Source organism: Cavia porcellus, unplaced genomic scaffold, assembly GCF_034190915.1.
Source record: "Cavia porcellus strain 051 isolate PalLab524CR breed Dunkin Hartley unplaced genomic scaffold, mCavPor4.1 scaffold_25, whole genome shotgun sequence".
NCBI classification, from domain to species: domain Eukaryota; kingdom Metazoa; phylum Chordata; class Mammalia; order Rodentia; family Caviidae; genus Cavia; species Cavia porcellus.
The window spans coordinates 38,502,886-38,519,059 of record NW_026947508.1 but is presented as its reverse complement, the minus strand read 5'-3'; the positions used below and the strand labels follow the sequence as shown (position 1 = coordinate 38,519,059).

At 45.9% G+C, this 16,174-nt stretch overlaps 1 protein-coding gene across 4 annotated transcripts; it reads left to right on the top strand.

Annotated features, from left to right (window-relative positions):
- Positions 1-4,375: 4,375 nt before the first annotated feature.
- Tmem269 (transmembrane protein 269) lies at positions 4,376-15,864 on the top strand. 4 transcript variants are annotated; one of them, XM_063236350.1, is made up of 7 exons: positions 4,401-4,731; positions 5,314-5,419; positions 6,945-7,083; positions 9,512-9,609; positions 10,200-10,343; positions 10,586-10,786; positions 15,579-15,864. In XM_063236350.1, exons 1-7 carry the CDS (start codon positions 4,717-4,719, stop codon positions 15,698-15,700), a joined length of 825 nt encoding a protein of 274 aa, XP_063092420.1. In that variant the 5' UTR covers positions 4,401-4,716; the 3' UTR covers positions 15,701-15,864. The 4 variants fall into 4 exon arrangements, with proteins under 4 accessions (XP_063092422.1, XP_063092420.1, XP_063092423.1 ...); XM_063236351.1 differs by having other exon boundaries at positions 4,406-4,731; positions 5,314-5,382; XM_063236352.1 differs by lacking the exon at positions 10,200-10,343 and having other exon boundaries at positions 4,376-4,731.
- The last annotated feature ends 310 nt before the right edge of the window (positions 15,865-16,174 follow it).

The window sequence follows — 16,174 nt, the reverse complement described above, 5'->3', positions numbered from 1 at the left end:
AGATAGGAACTTATCCACCTTATGCACCTGAAAGAAGGGCTTGTGTACTTCTGAAGTTATCAGTCCTCAAACATGGGGAGTTTTGGTGCTGTAGATATGAAGATATAAATACTGTCTAGTGAACACTTATCCTACTAAGCGTATCCTTTGTGCCTCATTTAATTTTCACATACTTCCTGCCCCCCAGGATGGGGGATGTAGTATTCCTAACGTACAGTAGGGGCATTTGTTCCGACTCAGAAACTGGCCTATGGTTATACAGATAAATAGTAGAGGTTGGGTTAAAAAACAGCTCTCTTTGATTCAAGTCCAATCATAACCTTAATTATATTTTGAACCAATAAGATAGTCCTAGAGAATCCCCGTGTAGAGCTATAAAGAAATTACATTACATAGAGATAGACTGAGATGTATATATAGGATACTATGAGAATGGCTCACTTGAAAGTTTAGTGATCAGCATGCAGAGAAGGTGTAACCCGACCCAGAGAAATTAGTTCCCCTGACATGACACAGCTCATAAGCAATTGAGCGTGGGTCTCTGGCTTTAAGGCCCACGTGCAAACCTTGTGTACAGAAGACAGGGTTTCTTTCTCCCCTTGAGGAACAGGAGCTGAGCAGGAAGTAGAAATTAAACTTCTGTAGTCTTAAGCTTCATTTGATTTGATGGATCACTCCATACTTGAAAGCTTTTTCTTTGTTTTGGTTTGGAATATTATGACATCTGACTTCTGTTCTATTTCACTGGCTGCACCTTCTCTGCATCCTCATTCTCTTCATAATACACTTTGGGGCCAAGATCTCAGCCCTCTTCTTTTTCTTTCTACGGTTCTTTAATCTATTCCCAAGGCTTTAAATCCCATCCAAGTGCTGCTGACTATGTACATGTCTCCTGATCGATCCCCAAGTGACACACACTTGTTTATCCAGCAGCCTTACTTGACATTTCTACTTTTAATCACACTTATTACACATTCAAGTGTCCACCACTAGACTCTTGAGTTCCCTTCAAACACCTGTTCCACTCCCATAACCGATTATCAAATCTGAGCTCTGCCTTCAGAATACATCCCGAGTCTGACTGCTTCTCACCACCATCATTCCTGTCCCCTGAGTCCAAGCTACCAGCATCTCTAACCTGGACTAATGCATTGATCCAAGCCTGCCTCTCCCTTAGGTGTCTACCAACCTTTGATCTGTGTGCAGAGACTGTCAGCATCACCTTTTAACGCAGTGTAGAAATACCCACGAGTTTCTCACTATGCTCAGCATAAGATCCAGGTCTCCTGCTAAGGTTCCGGGTGATCTACCACTCTCAGTACTCCCATATTCCTGCTGCACCCACCTTGCCTTCTCCCCAAGCTCCTCCTGTGCCAGCACCTCTACATCTGCTTGGAATATTGTCTCTCAGATCTTCCCAAGGTTTGTGTCTTAACACTTGGGTTCTTGCTCAAATCTCTTCTCTGATTACCTGTGGGTCATAGATTAACTTAAAGTAGTTTAACCTGAGGTAACCCCAGGCTCTGTACGCTCTATGAGGCCATATGATTGTTTGTTGTGGAGGAAGTCTTACATATGCATTGTGTTTAAGGTAATGAATGCAGAACTGTAATCTCAGTGGAATGCTGCTGGGACAACATGAGATGTTTGCTAAGATGTCTGACGGAATGGTAAACATGAAGGCTGGGTACAGCTAGGGATGGTCCCTCGATAGTTAAACAATTAAGTTCTCACCCACCTGTACTTTACCCTTCCCATCTCCCACTTCTGCCTTTTGTAAAGAGAAGACTAATACCCAGAAGAAAAAAACTGACTGAGGTTTTAGTCTTAGAGACTGTGTGTCCCACTATCCCATAACTTTGTTTCTCTCTTGTTTTCTTTTCATCCACTGAACCTCGTCTTCAGGACCTGTTTTCTCATAAAAACCAACGATTACCCTGTCAGAAATACCTGCTCTTCTCACCCCAGAAAAACTTTGGATTTTGTTTTCATAACACTTACTATAGCAGAGATGACTTGATTTTCTCTTTTCTCTCCATATTTACAGTACTAGGGATTGAACTCACTACCTTGTGCTTACTAGGCAAGTGCTTAAGCCACTGAGCTAAATCCCTGGCCCAAAAAGTTCTTCATTTTTTTTGTTTTGTTGTTTTGGATACTGGGAATTGAACTCAAGACCTTGTGTTTTCCAGGCACATGCTTTGTGACACTGAGCTGTATCCCTGGTCCCCCATATCTCCATATTTAAATTGAAGCTCTAGCACAGAAATCATATCTGTCCTATGCACTGCTGCATCCCTGGCAGCTAATGGAGGGCCTGGCACATAGCAGGTTGTGCAGTAATGAGCCAGTGGACAGTTGGAGCTCTGCATTTTTATCTGAAAAGAATCTAACTGCACACAGTTACAGAATAGAATATGAGCATGCGTGTGGTTTAATACTTTCCAAGGGTCACATGAACGAAGTGAAAAGAGGTGACATCAATAATACATTTTGTCTAAGCCAATGTAGCCAACATATTGGCATTTCTTTTTTTTTTTTTTTTTTTTTTTTTGTCTTTTTCGTTTTTATCGGTACCAGGGATCGAACTCACGACTGCCTGCTTGCAAGGCAGGTCCTTATGCCGCTGAGCTAAATCCCCAGCCCCAACATATTGGTATTTCAACAGATAATACTAAAAATATTGTGCATACTCCTTTTTTAAACCAAGAATTCAAATTCTGGTGTGTATTTTATAATTGGAGCCCTTCTGAATTCAGACTGGCCCCGTGTCCAGTGCTCCACACCACGTACCTAACCTCACTGTTCTTGTCCTCTATTTTTGGAGAATTCTGAGGGGCAAGAAGGGAGAAACTTATGGCAGGGAAACAGGGTCTTTCTCAGCTGCCCATTTCCCTTCCCTCACCCAAAAGAATGTTTTCATTTGTAAATAACTGGTCATATCCTTAGAAGAAAGATGATGGCAACTGAGCTATTGCACGCCAAACACTTCCTGTAATCTCATTTAATTGGTCACAACAGTCCCATTGTACAGTTGCAGAAACAGGTTCAGATAAGCAGGATAACTTGCCCAAATGTACACGGATAGTGTTAGAGCCGGAACACACTGCTGGCTTAATATTAAAGGAGATATATTATAAGCATTATGCTAAAAACTATGGCATACAAGGCAGTGAGTTCAATCCCTAGTACTGTAAATATGGAGAGAAAACAGTTTTTTAGCAAAACAGAGAAATGGAGAGAAGCGCTAAATGACAGAGAAGACTTGGCCTGACTCTTGGGCTTAGTTTTGTGTTACACCTTTACCTCTATCTAGTTCTCCTCTTTAGTTTCCTAGTATCCTAGATCTGACTTTAGTGTTAGACTATTTCTAGGTCTCAGCTCTGCTAATTTATTTTGTATTGTATTTATACATTTATTTTTGTGCTGGAAATTGAACTCAGGGCTTTGTGTATGTCAGACAAATGCTCTACCACTGAGCCACACCTTCAGTCCAGCCCCAGAAGTTATTAATGCTGTATTTATCAGCAGAATGAATTACCTTATACATTGTTTCCTCCTCTGCGGAGAGAAATACTGCAACCAACCTCAGGACCAAAGATCCAGTGAGGTGAGGATGGTGTCTCAGAGCAGCTAAGCACAGAGCTGGCTGCCTGGTGGCCTTTCGGGGTGTGACAGGTCCTGTAGTCCTTCCCTTACTGACTGCAAAGTGTCTTCTGCTCCTAGTTTCATTCCTGCCCTGAGCACACTGCACTGTGGTGTTCTAGGGTTCTAGGTGCTGTCTTTAGCCATAGGGTAGGCTGGCGCCGGACAGGAGGAGAGGGTGGGGCTATCTCAAAACTGGCCTCTGAGGTCCTACTCCAAACCAGGCAGTTTCTTTCCATAGTACACTGTCTACCTGATTGCCAAGTACAGACGCTTGTGGGATGCTCTTATTTCCTCCCTCAGCCCAACTCTCGCCTTGAAATCCCATTTGACACTGGCCACTTCCCACCCCCTTGGTCCCAGTCTTCCTGCCTGTCAGGAAGCAGCACAGATCTCCCCCGCCCCCAGTGGCTGCAAGTGACCTTTCTGAAACAGCTGGAACAGGTCCCAATTTAGCAGTGTCTTCAGGATCCTCATTATGGTAGCCATCGTTGATTTCCTATTGTTCTCTTTTGGAGTCCTGTATCGCTTTCATTGTTTTGTTTTGACTGGCTTTATTCTGTTTTAATTTGTTTGGTTTTTATCCTCTTCAAAATAAAATTTAAAAAGTTTTTTTTTAATCTTCAGGATTGATTCTGCGCAGATTCTTGGTTTTTCATCCCTCTGACAAGGGTTACTATGAACCATTCTTACAGGCACGAGGCACAGCAGCGAGCCTGCTATTCTAGGGGCGTCTCAGGCGTGGACCTCAGTCTGGCTGTACGGCTCACCTCGCACGCCAGCGCCAGCTACCTGCACAGGCCCTGAGTTGGCACCGCGAACCCCTCCAGCGCGTCACCGTGGAGACCACAGCTCTCTCCCTGAGGCTCCTCTGTGGCTCGAGCCCTCGGGCGTCCCTCAAAGAAGAGGCTCGGTGACCTCAGCCGCAGCCCGCAGCCCCTCCCCACCCCCAGGATTGTGAGCTAAGAGCCAGCGGTGAGCCTGGCTCAGCCAAAGGCGGCGCGCCCTGGTCTGCGCCGGTTCCCCCACCGCACAGGCGGCTAGGGAGGAGTGCAGCCGTCCAGCCCAGGAATGCCTTGTCCCCAGGTGAGCTGCAGGAAGGGCGCGGGCGGAGGGAGGAAGGGAGTGTAGCTGGGGCGGCTGTGCCCCTGTGAGCCCAGTGCACTCCTGGCGGCTGGGACAAACGCTTATCCAACATAAGGCCATCTCCTCGCATTCTGCCTCTCCTGCCAGACTCTAGCTTCTTGGGAGTGCCCCTTGCGTCTTATTCTTCCCTCTGTCCCCAAAAATATGCAGGGCCTGTCACAGGGCAGGCAGAGGAAAAAATTAAAGTAGAAAGATCCTGGGTCTGGTGACGAAAGCCTATAATCCCAGAGCTTGGGAGGCTGAGGCAGGAGGACTGCAAGTTCAAGGCCAGCTTGGACTACACAGTGAGACCTTGTCTCAAAAGAAAAAGAAAAAAATAATATGAGAGAGATGACAAAAAGGTGCTGGTGTGTTGGAAGGGCTGGGGTGCTGAGCAGTTCATCTAAGGAAGTCACACTGAACAGGGCTAGAAGCTGGTAGAGAAGATTTAGTGCAGGACTGGGGATGTAGATTGGGGTGGAGTGCTTGCCTAGCATTCAGGAGGCCCTGAGTGCGACTGACATGGATCATCTTCTATTGTAGGTATCATGCTGGGCACAGGGGACCCCAGTTTGCACTCATGCATCCACCGTACCAAAGAAGGAAGACAAGGTAGGCAGTGCCCGTGCAGAGTGCCAGAAGTCATACGGTGAGCACAGGAGATGCGACCTGAAGGGAGGAGCATCTACAGGCTCCAGAGGGGGCCAGGAGACCTCTCAAAGGAGGGTGGGGCTCAAGGAAGGGCTGGGGGTGCCAGGCAGGGCTGGGGAGCTGAGCAGGGCTGGCAGCCACGTGCAGGAGTCGGACCCCGTCCCGAGGGCCTTCGAGAAGCTGGCGTGAGACTGGAGCTGCTCTGCAGGCCGGGCAGGCCAGACCTCAGCTCCAGCCGCTCCTCTTAGATCCTCGCCCTGCCCTGCCGCAGAGGTCCCCTCTTCTGTGCTCCTTCCTGGGCTCTTTTGTGCAGGGATGGATGCCCCTGCTTGACTGTTCTTTGTGAAAGAGGACTCTGGGTCTTAATCTATGTGTCCCAAGCAGCAAGCACTAGATCTTGAACATGAACAGATGTTTGCTGAATAAGTGGATGGCTTTTTCTTATTTCTATGAACTTCCATAGTCCTTGCTTTCAAATTCACATCCTTTCACACCTGGGATGTGTGCATTATGGAGACCCCATTGAAGTCCTGGCTCTAACAGTTACTGGGACAATCACTCAACTATCCTGAAACTTCACTTCCCCCATTGTAAGCTGAAGAGCTACTGTGATACAGTCTCTAAGTCTCAGTGTGCATGTGAGTCTCCTTTTCCTGGAAGGTTGTAGGTTCCTTGAAGACAGAGACCCAGAGTTCTCCCTGTTGATTGGTGGACAGCAGAGCACAGAGAAAAAAAGCACCAAAGGCAAACTGTCAGTCGTGCTCTGTCTGCCACATTCCGTGTGACCTTGAGCTAGGTAGGGCTTCCCTTTTCTGAGTCTGCTTTGCCTTCCTTGAAAGTAGGGATAATAACCGTTGCCTGGCAGAGCTCCCAAGGCCAGCGGAAGTCCCAGGCATAATAGTGCTTTGTGAATGGAGGAGACAGTGAAAGACACGATGGGGCAGATGACTGATCGTTAATTAAAAATAGAACAGCCATGCATGATCTTTGGAAGAGTGATGCTGGGCACCTGCGTTCAGGCTCTGAGAGGCAGAGAGACTGGGGTGCTGTTCTTCCAGCAGGCAAAGGCAAGTGAGGAGGTGCCTGGCTCCGTAACAGAGATTATCTGCTTTGCTGAGATCAGCCTCCTGTTTGCTGAGTCCCAGGAGAGGTGATGGTAGTGGGTCCATGTGAGGGGTTATGCAGCCAATGCTTTGCCCTCTTCCCTCCCAGCATATCCAGGCTGTAATGTTTTCTCTTGGGGTTTTGGTGGTCCCTGGCATAAGATAGTCTTGTTAGTCCTCAAAGCATTGGCTGTACAGCTGTCAGCTTCCTTTGGTGAATGAGGTTGCCTATGGGAGCAGTGAGTCCGCCATGGTGCCTTGAGAAAGTCCCATCCCAAGGCCAAGTCCAGCAGGACTTATTTCAACTCTTGTTCAGGCCAGAAGGGCTCGGAGCCATAGAGATGGCTCTCCCAGGACACAGCCTGTACCTAGGAGACTCTGGGACTTCCTGACCTTGGAACCCTCTCTCCTGGGCCCCAGGTCAGTGTAACAGTTTATCCTTAAGCCATGACCAGAGCCACCTCAAGAAAAATGAATTTTCCTGGAAGGATGTTGCCAATTCCTTGTCCCTGGCGAACATAGTCCTGGGGCTCTTCTCCATCTTCTGCAGCTTCAGCAGGTAGGTCTAGGGCCCAGCATGCTGTTAGCCAAGAGCCAGAGCCTACGGCATGAGCGAAGGGAGGGGGAGTTTAGAGAGCTGGGCACCATTGCACAGAGATCAACAGTGGGTAGGGGGGAACTCAGGGGCTTCCAAGTTCAGGGCTTAGGTCCTGGCCTCCATGTCTCACCAGCCTGATGCATGACCTTAACTGGGTCACATCCTTGGACCTCAATTTCTCTCTCCCGCTCTCTCTTTCTCTCTCTCTCTGTACTGGAAATTGAACTCATGACCTCACACTTGCCAGGCAGGCGCTATGCTACCTATATCCCTGGCTCAGTTTCTCCTTTTGAAAAACAAGGTGCTTACATTATGATTTCTACTGTTCCTTTAGTTATGGGGCTGTAAAATAGTTTTTATGAGAAAGTCAAAAGATTCTGTCCACTGTTTACATTTTCTGATTCTTAAATCAGAATATTTGAATTTGCACTGTTTGGGAAAGTCTGAAATACATATATGTATCCTCCAAAATTTGTAAACAATTTGTATTTCTATAATATGAGTCATACGTCAATGCCTTTAGGAAATCAGTTTCTTTAAAGATAAATGTTTTATAATGCATAACAACCTAATCTGTTTGAGTCTATAACTATCAGCAAGTGACTTATTTCTGGATCAGTTTCTCATTTGTCGATAAAATGATTTTATTTGCTCAAGCTTCTTCCTAGGTTAAATTTTATGATCCTCTACGTGTGGATTATTGGAATCTAAGAAAGTGGCAGTGGGCATGCCTGCAGCAGAAAATCTCTATCTTTTTAGTTCAAACAAATCATCTACAATTATGGTTCTTATTCCACGGTGGAAGGATCAGTATTTTTATTCAGCTTAGTCACTATTAGGACTGGGTCTAAACAAGAAAAATTCTAAGACAGTTTGGGGAGAACTGAGATCTGAGGTCAGGCTCTCCTTTGCTTCTATGGGACCACCTAATTATTCCTATCAGGGTACATACAGTCTTGTGAATGGACCTCTGTGGGGCAGGTTTGCTTGGGACTGTGGTTACTGCTTTCAGAATGTGTGCTGGGCATGGGCAGAGTCTTAAGAATGTGGGATCTCAGCAGCCATGGTGGTACACACCTATAACCCCAGCACTCACGAGGCCGAGGCAGGAGGATTGCTGCGAGTTCAAGGCCAGTTGGGCTACTTAGTGAGATTGAGACCAGCCTGAACTGCATATTGAGACCTTGTCTCAAAAAGGCAACAACAACAACAACAAAAAATATTATGGTGTTTCAAAGAGCTTTGGAATCATTTATGGCATCAAAAGATAAAACAAAACTGATAGAGCGCAAGGAGATATTGATGAACCTATCCTAGAGATTTCAATACCCTTCTATCAGTAATCAACAGACTTGAAGGCAGCAAATCAGCAAGCACATAGTTAAACTCAAACAGCACTATCCATCACCTGGACATAATTGGCATCCATAGAGCACTTCATTTAACTATGCAGAATGCACACTCTTCGCAAGCTCGCCTGTAACATCACTGAGAGCATTTTTGGCCATAAGACATGGTATGGTAAAACATACCATTCTTCAAAATGGGAATCATACAAAATATCATCTCAAGTCATGTGTAATTAAACTAGAAGTCACTAATCTTGAGATATTTGCAAGGTTAAGCAACACATTTCTAAATGATACGTGGATACAAGCCTTGACAAAAAGTTTAAAATATTTTAAGCTATAATTAAATGAAAATACAATTCACCCAAATTTTTGGATGTGAGGAAACAGTATTGAGTGCACACACAGCCTGCATCACATAACAGCAAGGATATGTGCTGAGAAATGTAATACTAGGTGATTTCGCTGTTGTGGGAGCATCATAGGATGTATTTGCACAACTAAAAGGCTATGACATCACTAGGTGATATAATCTTATGAGACAACTGTGATCTCGATCATGTGTGTGGTCTGTAGTGGAGCAAAATGTCATGACTATATTAGAAGATTGCATGCCTGCAATCCCAGCAGCTCAAGAAGCTGAGGCAAGAGGATAGAAAACCTGAGGCCAGCCTGTCTCAAAATAAAATAAAATAAAATAAAATAAAATTAAGGCTGTAGCTCAGTGGTACATACTTATGTAGCATCCTTGAGACTCAATTCTCAGTGCTGCAAAGACAGAGGGAGAGAAAGAGAGAGAGAGAGAGAGAGAGAGAGAGAAAGAAACCTCAAACTAGGAGAGATATACGCATGTGTGAGGTATATGTGGGTGGGGTGGCGGTAAGACAGTGTATGTCAGAAAGGATGTGTATAAGCATAGGGGCCATGCATAGCATGCATGTGAGGAAGGCGTGTTGGGAGGGGACCAGCGTATAGGGGAGGGCTGGTCCAGCAGGGACTGAGGGGAGCTGTACTGTCTGGGCCTGCTGGTTGTACTTTAGGAAATCCCACTGTGCCTCCTGGATGCTTTTGATGAGCTTCCTGCTGGACATGGTGATAAGAACGATAACCAGACAACTTAACATCTACTGCAAATCAGGTGAGTCCAGGCCTCAGGCCTCTAATCCCTGCCCCTGGGATCGTCCGTCTCCAGGCTCCACCTATCACCCATGTGCCTCTGAGAACAGCAGAGACAGCCACAGAGCAGGAGTTAGGGAGCCCCGCAGCCTAGACCAGCAGCATCTTTGCTGGCTCACTTTGGTTATCCTGGTCCTGGTACTTACCCAGTGTCCTTATCTGCAGAGCCTTACTGTTCTAGGCAGCTCCAGATACTGCAGAGAAAGTGAGGAGATGTAAAACTCCCCTAGCTGCTGGTTGTGAATCCTGTGTAATGCTTCCATGTAAGATTTTACTTGGTTACAAAAATGGAGGGTGCCACAGCTTATCAGGTTGCATCCTATTGTAGTACAATGTTTAGATGTGACATGATAGAGAGGGAAAGACTTGCTGGAGGTCCCGAGGGTCAGTCAGCCCCAGAGCTGTCGACTTGGATTCAGAGGCCCCCTGAGGAAGCAGCTGCTGTCCTTTGGGACCTCAGGACCCTGCGTGGCATGGCTTCAGCTTCCCCATCAGAGAGAGGCTGAGGTGTGAGCCTACGAGTGGACGTGCTAACCTTGGCCTCCTGTGCAGGAGCCGAGCTGAATGACTTTGCTGTCTTCACCACCTTCGGCCTGGCCTCGGCCCTGCTCCTCGGTGTGGACGGGCCCCTGAATGGGTTCTTGGCCATCATCTATGTGTTAACCACTTCTTTCCGCCTCTGTTTTTATTCATCTGGTGAGTGGAACCCACATAGCCTCAGGTCTGAGGACAGGGGAGCACAGAGTGGAGTTGCTGTTGGAAGCCAGAAGCTTGAACTGCGGGCACGAACGCCTTTCTGTGCAGTGCCTGTTTGTGAGCTGAGTGACCTACAGACCCTTGCTACCCTCAGAACTGTGGCACCTGGGTAGCTGGGGAGGGGTTTTATTCAGATGCCTTGAGAGCAGGGGAAGTGCTGATTCTCTGTCTTCCCCTGGCAGGAGTTCCCTTCTCATACAAGGGCCTCCCCTGCCCCTACGCTTCCTGTGTGTTGGCGTCCATTTCCCTTCTGACCAAAGGCAACACGTTCATCCTCTGCTGCATGGCCTCACTCATGATTCTGTTTATGGTAGACCAGAGCTACTACCCACGAGATGACGTCCTAGAGTCTGAGAACTGGAAAAAAGTAGTTTATGTGGGAGGTAAGTGAAAACACTGTGCTCAACCATCACTGGTAATCAGTTTATTGTTATAGATTTTTTTTTATCAGTACCAGGGATCGAACTCACGACCGCCTGCTTGCAAGGCAGGTGCTAACGCTGCTGAGCTAAATCCCCAGCCCCTTAATCAGTTTATTGTTACTACCTTTCTTGGCCACCTCACCCTATTCCCTGACTGCCTGCTTTATTTTCCACCACAGAACTTATCCTCTGACACAGAATCATCCTCTACGTATCCTTATAACTACTCTACCTATCCTTAGTACAAGACTCTCTTTTATTCATGCTACAATTGCCAGGGCCTACAGTTATGCCCATTGCATGGTGGATATTCAGTAAATATAGTATTTGTTGACAGTTAATGAGGTGAGTAAAAACTGAAGGGGCACCTACCACGTGCCAGGTACTATGGAAGACAAACTGGCAAACCAGACCCAATCCCTGCCTCTGAATCTACAACCAGATAGGGGAGAAAGACACCACACATAATGGCAGAACCAACCAGAAATATGTAGTTTTGATGCACTGTGATGATACAGGGTAAATCAGCGAGGGTGTCAGAAGTTGACCTAATCCAGACGGGGATGACTGCAGAGAGGGAAGGCAGCCTTAAGGAGGTGACCTTTAAGTGTAAGACGAGTGGCCAGGTGAGTAGGAGGGGGCGGTTCAGACAAAGGGAGCCCTATTTTGTGATGACTCCGAGGCTGGAAGGAGCCATGGGCGGCTGGACTTGCCGAGAGTCAGTGATGCAAACTGAGGTTAGCAAAGGAAGTGGACTGGACAAGAATTAGGGTTGGTCCTAAAAGCAATGAGACACTGTGATGGGATTTACGCAGGAAGTGATGTGACCAGAGCAATAATTTCTGGCCAGCATTTTGGCCACAACTTGGAGGACAGATGGGGGGGACCGAGTCTTCCGTTCAGAGGGTGACAGATGGTGATGGACCTGAGCTAAGTGTTGGAAGCAGAATTGCTGTGTGCAAAAGGGAGGAGTCATGGGTGACACCCAAGTTTCCAGTTTAGGTAACTGCGTACTGGGTTCCTGTCACCCTGGGGCTCTGGAAGGTGTCTCCCTACAGTTTGTCCCTAATTAGGGTTTCCTTCAAGTGATAACAAAATTTTTCTTTTAAAATATGCATGTGTAACAAGACAAGCATCTATGACAATGCTGTTTTTCCATTATTCCCTCGTGGTTTCACTGACATTTGTAGGGTCCTTGTTTCCATGCTGAACTTGTCCTTAAGGTTCATATCTAAGATTGGCACCAAAACTTTATTCAGGTTCTAGGTGCTACATCCTACTTTAACCTGCATGGCACATGCAGAATGGTAGTGAGAAGAACCTGGGTTTGTAGCCAAACTGATCTGCGTTCAGCTCTGATTTCAGCACACAGCAGTTGTATAAACTTGGAATAATACTTTTTTAAAATTTTCTTTATCTATAAGATGCAGTTTAAATACCTACCTTAAAGGATCATTGAGCCTAAATGAGATAGCAGATATGCTTGTAAATTTCTTGTCACAGATGTGAATTAAAATGCAGCTCCTGGCTCCTCTCTTCTCCTTTACCTCCTCTTCTAACTTATAGCAATATTTCCTCCAGCGTTTTGCTCCTGCAGATACTTTGATTCCTTCTTTTCAAAATAAGCTGTACAACTACCCTTAGTCTTTGCAGTGCCAGTAAATGAGGAACATCTACCTCACAGATTTTGACACCAGATGATACCACAGTCCTATAGTGTAGATTTCAAAATGGCTGCAGCTGATATTTCTCTTGTCTGGGGAGCAGCAGCCCCTTTCCCAAAGCTCCGTGGCCAGCTTTGGAGATCTTATGTTATATATTTTTCTAGGACAACTCTGGTTTTCAGTATTTTTTTTTTTTTTTTTGCCTCAACAGAGTATTCTTGAAATGCCCTATTCCAAATTTCCAACATATCCCCCTTAACTGCTTTTATCTCTCTACGTGTGCCCTGTCAGATCCAGTGTCCTGATTCATTTTACAAATACAGTGGTTATTCCCGTGGAGATGCTGTTGCCCATCATCTCCTATCTCTTTCTGAGCTGCCCCCCACCCCTGCTGCTGCAGTACCAGGGATTGGACCTGGGGCCTTTTCCCTGAACTACATACCCTGCCCTTTTTTATTTTTTATTTAGGGACAAGGTCTCATTAGGTTGACCGGGCAGGACTCAAGCTTGAGATCCTCCTGCCTCAGGTGCTGGGATTACAGGGATGTGCCATGATACCTGGCTTCTTTTCAAGGTTTCTGAGGCAGTGCAGGTAGCTATTTGTTTTTAGTGGTACCAGGGATCAAACTCATGATCTCATGCTTGCCAGGGAGGTGCTTACACGACTGAGCTAAATTCCTGGCCAGTAGCTAGTTTGTAGGAGCTAGCCGGGCATGATTTGAATCAGGATCTTGTATAAGTTGTTCCCCATTTGTTCATTTGAGAAACAGTCCATTCTAAGTCATAGGATTATTATGAAGTGTAAATGAAACAGATTATGGAAAATGCCTAGAAGAATGTCTAGCACTGAGTAGATATGCCACCAATGTGGGAACCCTTTTGTTTTTTGGTGGTGAATCTAAGACTCATACTGGGCTGGATGTCCTCAAGACTGCCTCCAGGTTTGGTGATTTGCTAGGAGATCCACAGGACTCTGTATATTGCCCTACTCATGACTAAGATTATATAGAGCATAAAGGATACTGAGCAAAAACAGCAGCAGGGTAGCGTGCATGGAACAAACCTTGGAGCAAACCAGATGCAAGCTTCTAACAGTCCTGTCCCAGTGGAGTCCTGCAGCACTGAATGGTGAGAATAATGTAAAGCAAGTGTCCAACCCTCAGTCTGCGGAGTACATGCAGCAGTATGTCCCTGTATTACTGGTCATACACAAGATTATAAACGTAACACTATTATGGGATTATTAGCAATACTTTCCATGATTTGATTGCATGTGTGGACTGGTAGGTGACAAAAAGCATCATGTAGGGGAAGGCTCAGTGCAGTCCTGACTCTACCTGATGTGTCTGCCACACACAATCAAATAGACACCTGTGGGTACCACACATCATGTGCAATTGTGCAACTTGGTGAGTAAAACCCAATGAGTACTGTGAGAGCATTGAACTCCCTGCCATGGGTGTGCCTAGGAAGACAGGTATTTATTGTTATTAAGCAGATGTGCAAGTTTTCTTCTCCAATTACTAAACTTGTTCTTTTTACATTGTTTTGTAAAATAATTTAATAAGTTAACAGTTTTTAAAAGCAGTCAGTGTATAGGAAATTAAAATGTATCAAAAAAGTTTTTTTGCTCATGGTAGTGTTAAAAACATAAAAAAGGAAGATTTTTTAGTTATATACATTAACTATATTATATATTTTAAGTTTTTTTTTCTTTTTGATACTGGGAATTGCATTCATGATCTTGTGCTTTCCAGGTAGGCACTGTGCTGCTGAGCTATATCCCTGGCAAAATATTATATATTTCACATGTGGCCCAAGACAATTCTTTGTCATTCGGTATGGTCCAGGCAAGTCAAAAGTGACACACCCATGATATAAAGTGCTGTCCTGCCAGGGAAGCTCATCAGACACTCAGCGCCAAGGCTTAAATTGGGACTAGTCACATAGGTGTGCCCTGCCTAGCATACACCAAATTCCCAACTCCCCGAGGTAAACCTCATGTTCATCACAAACCACTGTGCTTAAACAGCAAGGTGTCCTGATGAGGCAGGGGAAGTTTTGTGTTGGCATTGATCTGCCAGCCAGTGGCCACCCTTGTGAGTGGGCCTGTCTGACACTAGGAGCCTCAGGTCTGTTGCGTTAACTCTTTTCTGCATGCATGTAATACTGCATTGGCCATTATCCTATGTTAAATTTGAAGTAACTTGGAGGATTTAAATTTTTTTAATTACTTTTTATTAGTGCCTGTTTGCAGTACATGCAGTTTACAATGATCTTGGCCAGGCGTGGGAACACATGCCTGTAATCCCAGCACTTGGGAGGCTGAGGCAGGAGGAGTACCACAAGTCTGAAGCCAGCCTAGGCTACATAGTGAATTCAAGACCTCCCCAAACTACCTGGCAAAACCCTGTCTCAAAAAACTGAAAAAATAAAAAACAGTTTACAGTCATCTTGGGGAGAGGTTCCACGTATATAATAATACAACTTGTCTTTTTTTGGAATCCCCTTCCTTCCACCCTCCTCTAATTCCCCTTTCTCCATTTTCATTCTTGACATCATTATTCTTAGCCCATGTTTATGACATACAGTGTTTACAGTCATGGGGGCTATTAGGTTCCTGTATGTGGCATATCCACATTTTACTTCCCCTCCCTCTCCCTCCTTGCCCTTAGTCTCTTGAACCCTTCCCATGTGCAAGAGATCCGGCCCCTGCCTCTTTCTGTCCAGAACTTTATTAAGTGGAGGACTTTTTTTTTTCCTAATGAAGATTGGAGCCACTCAAACGTATTCTTGGATAGGACTTGTTTCTGCCGTGACACTGACAAGATGGAATCTGGACTTATACTAGATTACAAGTGGCTACCTACACACACATATGTAACATATAAACATTTGTAACGTATACACATATATGTATATATAATGTTACATATACATGTTAAGTTGAGTTAAAGACAGGGCCCCATCTCTCTTCTGCTGCTGTTTCTTGGGTACTGAATGACTGTGAAGTTGGGGAGGGTGGCTGGGAGCCCCGTGAGACAGCTTCATAAAAGCTGAGCTAGCGCCTGTACGTTTTCTTCTTTCAGGTGTCGTCATGCTGTTTTTCTCCCCATTTTCCCTCACTGCTTTTTACTGCCTGGTGTGGTCGCTCTCCTACATCTTCTTTCCGGATGCGCTGTGGGGCGGGGCAGCCTGCCTTAAGCTGTAGCGTGGAGGAAACCACAGCTCCACCAACTCCCGCCGGCCTCTGTGGGCTCCGGGCCAGCATGTGGGGCCAGCCGTCTCGCAGACTAAAGCCTTCGCTGTGCCTGAGCTGTCCTGTGCCAGATACATGTGATCTCTATTGAACCATAATAAACCACAGTCAGGCCAGCAGCCTTTCTTCGTTCTCTTTATTCATGGCCCTGATTCCCTCGAGGCAATACTTGTACGTGGCGTGCAGAATGGATCTTTTTCCACGTTAAGTTTTGGCTGTGTTTGGGTTCCAGCTTTGCCACTGTGCTAGGGTTCATCCCTTGGGAAGAAGAGACGTTCTCCAGAGTTGGTGGAGCTGCTACCTCTGCCTGGCTGGACAGCAGTTGTCCTAGTGGCAGGACGGGCTCACCTGCAGGCTCTGGCTCAGAGAGCAGAGCTTAATTCACATTGCTCACTTTGACTGTCTAAGGCTTCATGATTTAAAACT